The sequence below is a fragment of the Marmota monax genome, unplaced genomic scaffold (genome assembly GCF_021218885.2).
Source record: "Marmota monax isolate L192 unplaced genomic scaffold, Marmota_monax_Labrador192_F-V1.1 WCK01_AAM20220418_F8-fsc00063, whole genome shotgun sequence".
In the NCBI taxonomy this organism is placed as follows: Eukaryota; Metazoa; Chordata; class Mammalia; order Rodentia; family Sciuridae; genus Marmota; species Marmota monax.
Window position 1 is genome coordinate 6,211,917 of NW_026693726.1, and position 15,611 is coordinate 6,227,527.

Here is a 15,611-nt window from a genome sequence, read left to right on the forward strand (position 1 = left end):
ATGGTAAACAATAACCACAATGATGTACCAATACTTATGTATAGGTGAGTATCTGAGTTTAAGAAATAAAATACGCTCACCATGTTATGTTATACACTTTAATTTTTGAGTTTCAAATTGATGAAAATGAACGTCACTTACATGCTACAATTTTTCAATGAACAATTGTTTTACCTATCCTTTCCTCCTAGCCTTAAAAGAATGGAGAAACTAAATGTATGGGAACGGTCTAGTGCAACAGGATTTTCCTTAACCTTAAGTATTGTTGACATAAAATCCAAATTTTATCATAAGATAAGGGGGAGAAAAACCCAGCAGCATTTATGTAGTGGGTGTTTGAGCACCAGTGAGGAGTAAATGATTTGATTCTGTGGGCTCAGAGGATTTGTCAGCTGCCTCCTAAGTATAATTCTGGCTCTTCATATTCCTGCTGCTTCTAATTTAGCAGGACAGGCTCATAATTGAAGCAAATTAACTATTTACACTTGCCACTTCTACTAGGGAAGAGGACGCAGCGGCAGGGAAGAATGAGTAGGAAATTACATTCTTCCCACTTGTGTCAGATCTGCCCTTATATAAACACATTAACAGTAATTTCATGAGGCGTCAAACATAGGAATAAATACTGAGAGATAAAATAATGAGGTGCTGCTATTGAGCTGAACTGCTGTGGCTAATATCCTTGGATATGAATTATGCATCCTGAAAGAAGGCATATGTTATAGCACTCAGAAGGTTCCTCCGCAAGTGATATCTGCTCATTAGGCTCTACATCTCCAGGTAGATCCACTCCCTTCTTTTAGGATAGGACCAGCATTTACAGAAATACCTTCTCTCAGTCCCTGTGGGCTTGCTGTCCCCCAAAGCACCACACTCTGAATAGGCTTTCCACTCCGTTTTTAGCATAACAGCATGTTTATTTAGCTCTTTGGCTGCAGCTTTAAAGCCATTTAATGTAATGTAAACAAGAACATTTTGTTTGTAATTTGCTAAATGTCTCACAGCCCAACTGTGTCTCCAATTAGGAACTTAAGGTTCATTTAGTAATTTACATCTGGTTCTGATTTAAGATGACTTTCTGGGGCTAGAAAGGACTCAGGAACCCTTGATTGCTCTTTGGACCAAACTGTTCTGCTTCCAAGATGAACTGCCTTTTTAATTTTGTCAGGTTTGATTTGTGCTATATTGTCACCGTGGAACCCAGGTCCTAGCCTAGTATGACCAGAATCTGAAAACTCAGAAGCCACAGAGGTATATAAGAAATTTAGCTGGAATATCATTAAAAAAAATATGCTAAGGGTGGCTGAAACTCCAAGAAGCCTAAATACAAAGGGCATGATATTGTTAACTTATTCTTTTTCTTTCTCTGTAGGTTCCAGTCAGTGGAAGATAAGTAGCAAAGACCAACATCACAGCATTATTTGTGTTTTATTCCCCTTTCTCCATCTGGTGCCTTTTAAACAACTTGGTATGCTTCTGAAATGGGCTCCTCATTGTCTTAGGAGTCATTAGCATTTAAAACCCCCGGTTGGAATCCCAAACACAATTCTCTTTCCATTCCAGATTCAGCACCATCTTCCAAAGTATTAAAATGGAGAGATCTCTGATATGTAGAGTTTGTTCAGTGGCTTTGGTAGGAATGATTCATGAGGGAGGTTTTGTGTTCCTGGAGGATTTTTATCGCTTCTTTCAGCTTCCTTTTGATTTCTCTTCTTTTGAAAGATTCTTTGCAGAAACCAAAGTACATATAGTTTCTCACCCGAATTGGATTCTGAAAAATCAAGATCTGCAGCGGCTTATTCCTGCCTATCCTCCACAACGAGGGGGAGAGGGTGCTGGGAACACAGGGCCTCTCTATTAGTCATGTTCCCTCTGGCTGTCAAAAAAACATTCAGTTGTAATCCCACTAATAACTGTTTTTCCTTAAATATTGTAATTTCCTGAGCCCCCCCCCGCCAAAGTCATCAATAATTTTTTTTCCCTTTTGCCCGGTTTGTGTTTATATTTGTAGCTATTCGTAATTGAGGGCTATTATGACAACAGGATTTTCAAACAATTGTGGCACGTGAGATCTTAGCCTTCTACCCCAACCAGCTGCCTACACAATGATGAAAACACCATGTGGGTTTGTTCTGTAACATGCATGTTTGTCCAATATTATGAGGTTTCATACTAAGCCTCTAATCTTCTCTAAGAATATTCCTTTAAAAATACATAGCAGTGTGCACACTCCCCAATTTGAATATTAAATGAGAATAAAGCACAATTAATTTAAGTTTGAAACAGATATTATGGTATGTTGGCACCATGAGTCAACATAAAGGGAGAGAACAGGTGGTAATAGAACATAATAACACTTTGGGATGTTTTGCTGAAATTTCCTGGTTGCCCAAATGTGCCTTTGAGGGAGGCTTGTTTGCTTTGCTGGCAACTCTTGCAAACTGTTGGGGACTGCTGCAGAGAGGTGGCCTGTCTGATGCAACATGCTCCCTTTTGTAAGCAGCGTCAGATTTCATGCAGTTGACCCTCCTTTGCTTGTCCCTGGGATGGGCCTGTATCTTGTGTGTGTCATAAACCAAACCTTTTAGCATAATCTGCAGTCTTTCTTCTTTATTAAGCAAGATCATCTTTTATGAGGAAGGAACAGGCTATGTCAAATCCCTATTAAGTCAAAGGAGCATCAGGCTTGGGGATAAACCATCTTAGGGTGACCCAAATTGCTCCCAATACCTTTTTTTGGTAACTCTCAAATAAGTATTCAAATTTTAAAACATTTACTTTTTATATGAAACAAAACATGGAGTTATTGCTTTCAAAGTATGTTCCAAAACAACCTTGGTTGAACTTTTGTTAGCAATTGGATTTTGATTCTGAGATTGCTTTATAATACTTAATGAGTTACATAGGGTCACCTATATGCAATTTCATCCTTCATCTATAAAAATGAATTCTCCCCCAACTATTTACATGAAGAGAGATCCCAAAGGTAGACTGGTTGTGAGTTACTTACTAATTTAGAAATAAAATATAACAGAAAAAAGGGAAAACATTTGTCATTATATATATGCCATTAAAAATCATAATTGTGATCTTGTCTACATTAGAAAGGCTTGGCCTCAATTTTGAAAACTAGAATAGGAGAACGAGAATAATTTCTCTTTTTAACATCACAGTTGTTCTTTGGGTCAATCTCATGTTCTTTGGGTCTGTAAATACCTTATATGGTCAGACAGAAAGGATGTGGGATATGATCTTAATGTTCTCTTCTTTCTATTTTACCTAGTACCCTTAGTGGTACTAGGGATTGAACTCAGGACTTTGCTTTTGCTAGGCAAATGCTCTACCATGGAGCCTCCTTCTTGCTATATAAAAAACAAAAAGCCATATTACAATGGACTTGGTGGGAAGAAATCCACTGATTTTTGTAAACTGCATTAAGGAACTATCTGCTTTTTATCATATGAACATTATTCTTTTCCACCAGAAACAACAGGTACTTCTTTTTTAATATAGGTAATATAAAGGACCAATCCTAGACTAGGCAAAACCTTCACCAATCTTCCTCTTTTAAAACCACTGATCCTGAATGTGGGAAATAATTAGGAAGACTGGGATCAGAGAACTAGAAGTAAGATGAATGTTAGTAGAGGCGACTGACATTCCTTAAAAGAAGGCTTCTGACAAAAGTAGAAGCCAATGCAGCATCAAGGAGCCTGGGAACAATATTCCTCATTCAGTCACCAAATAAATATTGGGTAGGAAAGAGGGGCTGAGCAGGAAATCATGCCTATCTTCTCATGAACAAGAGTTGCTGCATGCAGTCCTTAGGGAGGGAAGTTGCTTTCTGGAAGTTTCTTTCAGGAAATTCTATCTCAAAAAGGAAAAAAAAAAGTTTAAGTGTACTGAAGCTGAGTGCATATCCAAGAATACACAGAGGGGTTACTGGAGCAGAGAGAGAGGTGTGTCCTTACACATGACTTCATGGGTAGGACAAGGAGGCACTAATGTGGAATGATTCAAGAGGGACAGAGTTGGGATTCCTGGTTCCCATGCACTTAGTTTGTCATTCAGCAATGCTCTACTAAGAGGAGGACTGAAGTCTCTCTGTACAATTCCTCCTTGATTCAAGTCCAACAGCCACTGGGAACCATATCTCAGAATTTGGGAGTAGAAAAGCAAATTGATCTGAGTTAGAATAGAAACCAGCTCTAAAATCCTGAAACAACTATATTAGGTTTTAATTAGAATCACACAACACAATATCAACTATCCTATTAACAGGGAGATGGATATTTTAATTCAGTACACAGAAAGTTTCAGTGGTGAGTTCTCCATCCTCGAAGATGGCTCTTACAGCACAGTGCTCCATAGGTCAGGAGCCTGTACTCTCCAATGAAGGCATCCCTTCAGACTGGTAGTCTTGGAACAAACAGAAGACAGAAGATAGCTTTGACATAGGAGAAGGGAGCCAAAGGGCCAGGTTGTATGTTTCCTTAGCAACTGGTTTAATCATTATGATTATTATTGATTACAAAGAGTTCGTCAGGAAAAGAACTGAAAGTTAAGTGACAAGTTTTAGTCATAGTAATTTCATGTATCAGTCATGTAATCTTACACAAAATTTCAACACAATAGGACTTGTTCTCTGCCATATCTCCTGTGTCTAAAATAATGCCTGGAAAATAAGTGCTCAGCAAATATGTCTTCATAAACCAATGCATTCAATTTACTGGGCTCCATTTCACAGTCTGCAAAATTTGAATACCCATGAGTATTGAAGAGAGCAAATGAGATAATGAATAAAAGGGCTTAATAAAACCCTAAATATTATAGATGGTGACATATAGTCACAGTATATAGATTCTTCTAGATGCATAAATAGGCTTGAAATTTTCTGTTTTTTTTTTTTTTACCTACTTTTCAGGACATGGTGAAGAGAGTTAAGTGTCTCTATCAATAACCAAATATGATCATTAATGCAACTCAGTATTTTGCAATGCACAAAGTACATCTGCATAGTCATTCCAATGACTTATTTTAATGATCATGCTTATTTAGTGTTTTTTTTTTTGACAATAAGTGTCCACTTAGTGATAATGCACATCTAGTTCCTGGTTTTGATGTAGGGTATCAAAATGGCTTCTTTGTGTGGCTATATCTGTTCACTGAACTCTCATTCTGTCTCTATGATCCTGCATCCACTTTAAGTTCTTTTGAGCTACTTTGCTGTTGCCACCATGTGTCATTTGGTCCTCAGTTACACTATGACAATCCACAAGAGAAGGAAAAGGCTGGCATCTGGTCCCAGTTAACACAACCTGGAAATGTGGTATAAATAAATATGGGGGGTTGAATAACACCATAGAGGTCTTTAGGAAATGACCATGGGTAAGAACCCTTCAATTTGAGGTTCATTTTGCAAAGAGCAAAGAGGGTTTTGATGGCAAAAGGGTAAACAATAAGTGCTGAAGAGAGGTGTGGACAGTTCTCAAAATACTTTAAGGACTTTTTTAGTCTTTATGATCACATTGGCAACATTGAGGAATGAGGTAATCCTGGCTGGGATATGCAGAAGTCCTTCCAAAAGTAACTACGCTACATAAACTTTGAGACTAAGCAACTAACATGCTGTTTATAGAGGAATGATAAAATTTATATGAACATCTCTTAAAGTCTGGTTCTGACGGAGCACATTCTCAGCCACAGAAGAATTTACCCAAAGCCCTCAGAAACCATCTCTTGAAGAGTGAATACATTGCCTCAAATCACGTTGATTACCTCTCCATTTTGAATCCCTTCTTACCTGTTTTTGCTCTTCTCCTAAACCATCCCACATCGAAGCCACAATTTTAGAGACTTCTCCAAAGGTAGCATTTGGATTTTGGCCCTTGATGGCAGCCTGAGTATCACGAAAGAATAATGCATAGGCAGACACAGGCTTCTGGGGCTCATTAGGGTCCTTCTTCTTCTTCTTTTTGGGGGTTTTGGGTTTTTTCCCTATATCAGAGGCAGGCCGCTTCTCTCCTCCATTGATCTGAAACAAAAATCAACACACAATTGTAGAGGAACAGAAAAATTGTGGCCAAAGTTGTTGTCTCAGCTAAAACTTCATATTTGAGGCTGGGGATATAGCTCAGTGGTAGAGTGCTGACCTAGTATGTAAGAACTGGGTTCAATCACTAGCACTAGGGAAACACACGCACGTGCACACACATGCACACACACGCACAAAGAAATAATCCTTTTGTATTTCATGTAGTCTTCATATTCATCCTTCTCCATATTCATATTCATATCTTCATATTCATTCTTCTCCCAGCTCAATTTACATAGTTCTAAAAAACTTTAGTGATGAATGTGAAGGCACATCCCTGTAATCCCATCTATTCCAAAAGCTGAGGCAGGAGGATGGCAAATTCAAGGCCACACTTGGCAACTTAGTGAGACCCTGTCTCAAAATAAAATAAATGGCTAGGGGGTATAGGTCAGTTTTAACTAGCATGTGCTAGGACCTAAGTTCAATCCTTGGTACTGAATAATAATTATAATAATTTACAATATTGCTCCACAATTAAGTATTATACCTAACACCTAACTCTTTCTTTTTCTCTTTCAGTGTAACTGTGGCAGTAGCAAATTTCTTTTGTAGTGATGTGATTGCATGAGCAATCTAACTTGCTTCTGGAGAGTTCATTCTTATCTTCATAATTATTTTAAAACCATAAGGGCAACATGTCAAGTAAGTAAAGTCAAATGGTTTTTCACTTTACACTTAGGTCTATGGAATGCTGTTGGGAAAACCTAGCAATGCTCATAGTGTAAAGAATGGCATAATTTTGACCCTAGATCCATGCAATTATGGAGAAGTTCTATAATCTGCATTATCCTATGCAATAGACACAAGCCATAGGAAGCCAATGAACATTTAAAATATGGCTTCAGGAAATATGGAACTAAATTTTAGCCTTATTCAAATTCAAATAGCTAATGGCTACCATATCGAAGAATGTACCTCTAAAAACTAAATTTTAGAGATTTATAGGACAACTTTTACTCCATTTAAAAATAGATTCCATGTTCTCCCATTGTTTCAAGGATGACTATGTGGATAATTTTAATTGCTATTCTGATAAAATGGTGGTGGTGGGGAACCACTCTTGATGTGTTTAAGACACTTATGTCTGAATATCATCTTTTTTTACTTGACTAGATGTGATCTCACTTCAACCAATTTTATGAAATCAGGAATTAAGGCTATGATTTCTTTCCATTGATAAAAATTATATGAGTCAATAGAATACATACTAGTCCTGTAAATGAAGAATCCTTTTCCACATGCCACTTCCACCAATGTAAGTCCCATGTGCACTATTTCCTGACTGAGTGGCCATTGCCATTGCAGATACTCCATCATCCACTGTTGTGGTAGTTTTCACTTTCTCCTCTTTGCAGATATAATGTAATATATATTTGATCCACATAACTTGCTGGGTGGGGCATTTGTATAAAATAATTGCCACCATTTCAGAAGAATGATCTACTAAGAAACCTGTGGATACATCAACAGATCTAGCTCCATGCCCTCCTTTTACTTATTATTTTTATCTGTGTTCTTTTCATTAAATTAGTTGTTCTGGGCCCTTGTTTCTTCTACTGTAAAACAGTTGCAGTACCATTTTATGATCACTGAGGTAGCATATAGTTATATATTTTAAAAAATGTTAAATACATTCAAATATTAATTATGATGCCTTAGAAGATTTAAAAATAATTCATTGAATGGAAAGAGATGACCCTCATGTTGCATACCTTATGTTCAGTTTGAAAGATATGCCCAAGTTCAAACAGAGATAGGAAGGAAGCTAAATGAGTTCTCTGTCTTTATTGAGAAATATATTTAAAAAGATTAATATTCTGAAATTTTCTACTGAAGCAGATCAAAGAGCCCCTTGGGGACAGGATGCTCTGAACCGAGTTGACAAGCTAATGTAGATTAACTCTAGATGATAGATTCCCCAGGATGGATCTGAGAGGTGGTCCTGTGAAATTGTTGGCACTCGTGTAAGCCTATCAGAGGACTAGAATGATAGGGCTGAGCTGATATAGGACAAATGGGTGTGCTGGCTCTAAATTAAACACATAGACCTATGTGACACAGAATGGAGGTTCTCAAGTATATCTGCACACTGGAATCACCTGGAAAGCTTTTGATAAATACCCAATGCCCAGGTCTTAACTTTATATGGGTAATCAGATGTCTAAGGGTTGGAGATTAGTCTCACACACTCTCAACTGTTCTTCTTTACTCTTTTAATTGACATTTAACTACCTTGAGAGAAAAAAACAAACAAACAAATAAACAAGAAAACTTTCCCTGTGTCCCAAGGCTACATATAGTCATATCTTTATCCTCTTCTCAAGTAAACTCCCCCAAGTGGTAGTCTGTGCTGGCTGTATGCAGCCTCTGCTGATTGCTTGAGTGTGCTTCCTACCACAATGCTAAATCCAAAGGACTTTTTAGCACCAACCTTACCTGATTCTCACCGGGAAGACCCTGTCTTCCAAGAGTTCCATAATACCACCCTTTCTGGGTTTCACTCCTATTTTGCTGGCCTTGTTTGGTTAAGAATCATGTTTTTTTTTTTTGGCTCATTTTTCTCCAAGTGATCACTATATGGTAGCACTGCTGATTTTTTTTTTCTGTTTTTTGATTTTTTTTTCTTTTTTTCTGTAAATCCCCTTCTTCTATGAGTTTGTACTGAAGTAATCTCATAAGTATGATGAGTTTACACTGTTATTTGTGACTGGATAATTGTTAAGTTCATGTTTTCCCTGAGTTTTACATGCATAGAAACAGTGATTGTTGGGCATGTGTATTTGCAAATCTCAAAGATATCTCAAATTCAAGTTGAGCTCTTATTCACTCAGTTAGTTCTATATAGTTCCATTCATAGTATGTATCAAACTTATACAATAATCTGTGTGTGGCTGTTAGATGATCTTCTGCCCCTGCACTATGAAGTCAAGGTCCAGGTCTAGTTTTGATCACTGATCTTATAATCATTCCTAAAATGCAGAAACTGTTTAACATGTGCTATAATAGTAGCAAATATAAAATCACAAAATCATAGCATAATTGGAAGAATGAATGAATGAAAGCACAAATGGTTTCTGTTACAGGAGATTAATCCTCTCAAATTTATTTGAGCACTTGAGGGCAATAAGCAATATGCAGTGAAAGAGAAAACATGCATAGATTTAAAAAGTATTTGACGTGTTAATAGTAATTTCCTTGGTTATAGGATGGGTCTTTGTAATTTTTCTCTAATTTTTAAATAATTTTCCAATTTTTTAAACCTGGAAGTTTTACATTCATAATCACTTACTGAAAAGAAAAATAAAAGAAGTCAGCAAGGTCCACAGTGAAGAATATTAAACATGGAGTGGTTGAAGGGTACAAACTTTCAGTTAGTTACAAGATGATTAACTTCTGAGGATTTAACAGCATCATGACTATAGTTAACAATACTGTATTGTATACTTGACAAGTAAACTGGTGGACCTTAAGCATTGTTAATAAAAAGAAAAAATAGGGCTGGGGATATGGCTCAGTTGGTAGAGTGCTTGCCTCACATGCACAAGGCCTGGGTTCAATTCCTAGCAACACACACACACACACACACAAACAACAACAACAAAACAAAAACCAAAAAACAACTAATAGAAAACAACAAAAAAGGTGACCATGTGAGGGGGGTAGATGAGGTAATTAACTTAATTGTAGTGATCATTTCACAATGTACATGTGTATCAAATCATCATGTTGTATTCTTTAATTATACACAATTTTATTTGTCAATTATACCTCAGTAAACCCGGATAAAAAAGAGTGATCATGAAATTAGAGGGCATATTTCATCAAAGATCAGGGATATTTAGGAAAAGGGAATAAAATTGCAGAGATAAGTGAATTCTTATCCATGTTGAAAATTACCTAGACTCATTTTAAACTTTAATTAAAAAATTAATGATCAGACACATTGAAATCTCCATGACTGCAGTTTATATCAATCTTTTTGCAAAATAATCAAATATGAATCACAGAGATAAATCTCCTATCATGCACTGTAAATGTTATCATTAAAGGATTTCCCCAAATTATTTTTCCCTCCTCTATTATCTAAAATTGTGTTTGAACCACAGGTATTAATGCTCATTTCCTTATTAAACTAGTATTCAAACAGTTATCCTCTTGTGTTTGACACAGGGCTCTACTTTGTAGGCAAAACCTGATGAAGCAGGAGAACTTGTTACTGCCAGTAAGAAATTCAAATATTAAGTGTATCAAAATCACAAATTATCATTTTGAGGCAATGTATAGCAACCCTGTAGAAAACTCTAAATTTAACTTCATGCAACCAACCTATTTGGTCAGTTGTCTGGAAGGTTTTCCTAGAATTTCCTGGCTTGTCTTGTAGGGTTAGCAGGATGCAGTTTTGCTCAGTCTCAGAGCTTTGTTTAATAGAAGTCATGACTTCTGCCTCCACATTTTGAAGGCTCAGAAAACATCATTTATGTATTATGGGATGTAACTCTGAAGTTTCAATTGTCTATCTGATTGGGTATTTGAGAGGCACTAAGCTGCAGAGCAGGCTGTCACCTCCATTAAAGCCAGACTACCCAACATTTTCATAACAGCACATCATCTTTGTCTTTGCCATGGGTAAAAGCATATGGATCTGCTTTCAGTTGACAACATACTATGCTTTGCCTTTAAATATATATATGCATAGTAACCTTGGTCTAAATTATAAATTATGGAACAGAATTGGCATCTAGAAAGATCAATCTAAAGGACAGACCTAATATATTCCAGATTCATTATTCCAGACTCATTGTTTTTCCTTCAATAATTAAACTAGATTATCAAAGCTATATTTTTGGATCATAATACTCTGACCACTCATAGAATTGACTTAATAGAACCCACCTATGATTTATTTAAGATAATGCCCAATTTCCACAGAAGACTTAGATAAGCTAGGAAAAAAGCTATGTATGAAAGATCTCTCTTTTCATAAAAATAAAATGTGCTTTGGAGAGAATTATTCATTATATTGCTCAATGTTCTTCTATCAAGGCTTACTGGGCATGCACAATAGCTTTGCTTTTTAGGATATAATAAATGGAATGGAAATTCACTCTTTGGTTTGATGTCTTTGATATCTGAATACAAGGATGGTGCTTGCTAATTCTTTTTGCCCCTTGATCTGTTTTTTTTTTCTTTTTACACTTTTCTTGCATTGGAAAGGGGCAGAAATGATCTGCCACTTTAGATTCTATGTAACAAGCTGGGAGTTTATAAAACCTACTTTCTGGGGGTAGTTTTGTTAATTATGTGAAAAGAACATGGTCATTGCTCATATGCAAAGCTTTCTTGAAAAAAATGTTGCTATAATTTGGATGCACTCATATGCCAGTAATGGATTGCATTTTGAAAAATACCTGGCTCTTTTGACCATAGATTATTTGGGATGAACACAATGATGATGAATATGATTGTGGTAGAAAAACTAGCTAAATGGATTTATAATATATCCCTGGACCTGAAGTTTGAGTACTATCTGGATCCTAAATTCTTGCACTGACGGATACAAGCTCACAATTTTATATCTCAAGTTTCTAAGAAGTTCTGATTTCCATAGTTCAGAACAGCAATGTCTCAGAGAACTTTCTGGAATTACAGAAATGTTCTCTACACTGTCCAAAAGGGTAACCACTAGCCATATGTGGGTATAGACCACTTATAATGTGGTTAACGCAATTGAGGAATCAAAATTTTAGAACTGAATTGTAACGAATTAAATTTAAATGCAAGCATTTATAGACAACTAGTGACTTGTGTATTGCACAGTACAACACTGTATACAAAGCAGTTCTAGAGTACAATATTTTTAAAGTTACTGGGCTTTTATGACTGGAGAGTGAATTTCAACATCATGATCTTTAGAATATAGGAGAAAGAGAAACCTTATAAAAAAAATAAAATCTCCTCACGAGGGTAAGCACAAAGTAAGTCTTAATCATTGCTGCATCCTTCATGGAAATAGTACAATGCTGTAATACAGTGGATCATCATATATTTTTGCTCTTGTAATTTTTAGCACTAAGCAAAAGCTTAGAATTACAAGGCAAATAAAATGTGAAATGCATACAAAAACTGTATGAAAGTTATAGCAACAACTAGGCTGGGGATGTGGCTCAAGCGGTGGTGCGCTCGCCTGGAATGCGTGTGGCCCAGGTTTGATCCTCAGCACCACATACAAACAAAGATGTTGTGTCTGCCGAAAACTAAAAAATAAATGTTAAAATTCTCTCTCTCTCTCTCTCTTAAAAAAAAAGTCATAGCAACTAAAACATGGCTGATCTAAAGCCCTAAATGTTGTTCTGATTACCCACAGACTTATTTCCCATTCATTGAAAGCACTAATGAATAAATGCATACACAAATACAAAACTAATACTTATAAATGAAATCATGCATAAACTTTTCCCAGATGCATATGCTTCATGTAACTTGCTCAAAGACCTTGATATGTCTCTCAAATCCCTAGAGGTATCCTTAGGCTTCTGGTAATTCACCTCCTGTCATGTCTTATTGCTGAATTAAAGGGATACATTTAACTTATATATCACAAGGAAATGATAATATTTTTAAAAAGTATATACCAACAGTATTGCTTAAATAATACTTCTTAAGAATTCAGAGTACATGATCTTAATATTATCAAGGAAAGGGGGCTGTGTAGCTCAGTGGTTGAGCACTTGCCTAGCATGCACAAAGCCCTGGGTTTGATCCCCAGCACCCCAAAAATATTATTAAGGAAAGAGAATCACTGATTCTAAAACATCCCTGGAGAAGTTAGAAACGTCTATAAGCATATTTAAAATAAACTGCCATGGTCCCAAAGCCTTTAATGGAGATGGGAGAGCTGTTTAATGCACACTATCTTGCAGTAATCGCTGTAGTTTAAAACAGATTTTAATCAAGCACCATCTGCATAATAGGCTGAACAAACAACATAGAACTCCACTTATAACTCTTATCATATAAAGTAAATATTATAAAATCTTCTCCATAGAAACAGGGCACATCACAGCACTTTTTGGTGATGGTACTGTTTCTCTGAGTGAAAATGTTGCTGCTTAAATTCATTCTTTTCTTTCTGAACTGTGTTATCTAAAATCCCCTTATGAGAATGAATTCAAATAAGCACGGAAAGAAGTCATCTAGTTACTGTGAAATCAGCAAGGCTGTAGCACTTCTTTCATTTTACAATTGGGTTTATTAGTACCATTAATAATAACAGAACATTCAATGACTCAAAACATCAAACACACATGAAGGGCTTTACTTTTGAAATGACTCACAACTGTGGCGCGTTGTGTTAGTATCAGAGTTTTTAACACAAATTAATTTTTAAGGATCCTTGGTTCTGCCATACACAGTTTAGTATTATTTTTGGACAAGTTTAGCAAAGGCACTCAGTTGGCCTCATGTGAAATAGAAAGTTTGGGCTACTGTCCAGAGAAATCATTTTAAAATGAGAAAAAAAAGGTTAGTTGTAATTATATACACCTACTAGTTATATTTGTCAATTTTATTGAAGCCACTTGATCTTTTTAAAATTTGTCTGAGTAGGGTGATATGTTTATTTTTTCCTATTTTGGATTGAGGGTTTCTCCTGCTTTATAAAGAATGCAAGCTGTTGAGGTAGGGTCCTACTGAATTAAATGCCAGGTGGCTAAGTCTCACTTTCTTTTTATTCCATGAATTAATCAAATATGCTCAGTCATCTAAGACATGCCTAAGAATACATGCTCCCTGAAAATACTCTATCCTAGCATAATTTCAATTATTTAAATAGATCTTAGTAAAAATAATTTGGAATCAGACATCGGCTGTTTGAATTTTATCATTTTTTCCTGAATGAATTTGTTAGGCTCAGCTCTAACAAATGGGATACTTTTTCTTTTGTAAAGTAAATGACAGCCACGGGTGGGGGGTAAATATATGTAACCCCAGCGACTGGGGAGGATGAGGCAGAGGGATTGTAAGTATGAGGCTAGCCTCAGCAATTTAATGAGACTCTGTCTCAAAATAAAAGTTAAAAAGGGGGATGTGCTAGGGATGCAGCTCAGAGGTAGAGCACCCTGCATTCAATTCCTAGTACAGACAAACAAACAAAAAATAGGAACATCTGTTTGCTGGAGTCTAAGGAATTCTTTAAAAATATCATATGCATTACATCATTTGAGGTATTGAACAATTGTATAATAAATATAGTTTGATGTAGAAAATACTAGGCTTTCAAGTACCAATTTTAAGTATTTTGTGCCATCGCTAAATAAAGTGACAGGACATTTGGTTTTAAAACAGCTTCATTTCCTTGATGATTACAGAAAACTATCTATCATTTTTACTTTACTACAGGAGTCTTCTTGACTGTGGAACAGTAGTAAATACCTGCTAGTTACCAATAAAGGCTTATTTAATTCCTGCTGCAGTGACTTGTCTTATTTGCTTTGAGAATAAAAACTTTTTGTTTCTGTCTAGTTTGTCAGAGCACATATACTGATGAAATTAGTAAGACTCCTGAAGGCAAAAAAATTGGTGAAAGAAGAAACCCAGAGAAGTAAGTAGAATACTGATGTCAGCTCTCATACTGAAGATTTTTATGGAAACAGCTTCGATGGATTAAAGGGTACAGTAGATAGAAGACAAAGTCCATGGTTCACCAAGGCAGTATGTTTATAAGAGGGTTCTATTAAAGTCAGGATGTAAAAGAGACTCTCAATGCAAGGATAGAGTAATGTAATTTTCCATATAAGGGTCCTCTTAGGACCTATAAGGATGATTGTCCTAGAATCCTGATACTAAGAGGTGGAAAAATCTCTTGCTAAAATTCAAAAACAAAAGCCATTTGCATTACCATGTGGGTCATCTGAAAATCTAAAGTGTGGTTCTAAATTATAATGGTCCAAGATATCAGGCAAAAACAACTAAAAATCATCTTTGAAGATAATGAAAGAATTCATTTTTGAGAGTCTGTTGGGAATATGTTTACCTTAAAAAGTACTTTAGCTGGGTATGAAATTTCTAGATTCAATTTTTATTCTCCATCAGCATTTTAAAGATGCTGGCTTCAAGCCAGATCTAAAAGAATTCTTTTAAAGTTTAAATAAATATCAGCTTTCATTCCACAAGCAAATTATTATTATTATTATTATTATTATTATTATTATTGATTATAAATAAAGAATAAAAAGAAAAATGAAACAAAATAGGCTATTAAAATAGAATCAGTCCACAAAAGACTTCGTGCACTGGAATTAGCAAAGAGAGGGTATACAACAAATGTATTTAACTTGTTTGTATGAATAAAAGAGTTAAAATCTGAGTAAAGAACAAGCAACTATAAAAATATCCAGATTTGAGAATAAAACTAGACATATATTTGAAATTTGAAGCTTAATAGATCATTTTGAATTTCATTTTGATTAGATACATCTGAAAAAGGACATGAAAGTATGAACTGATAAATAAATAT

At 35.7% G+C, this 15,611-nt stretch overlaps 1 protein-coding gene across 2 annotated transcripts in view; it reads right to left on the bottom strand.

Moving 5' to 3' along the window:
* Positions 1-15,611, bottom strand: part of Tox (thymocyte selection associated high mobility group box) — a 306,408-nt gene that overhangs the window by 26,748 nt on the left and 264,049 nt on the right. For both annotated transcript variants that reach the window (XM_046460562.2, XM_046460563.2), the window contains exon 5: positions 5,804-6,034. In XM_046460562.2, coding sequence (XP_046316518.1) covers positions 5,804-6,034 — 231 coding nt within the window. The remainder of the gene's footprint in view (positions 1-5,803; positions 6,035-15,611) is intronic.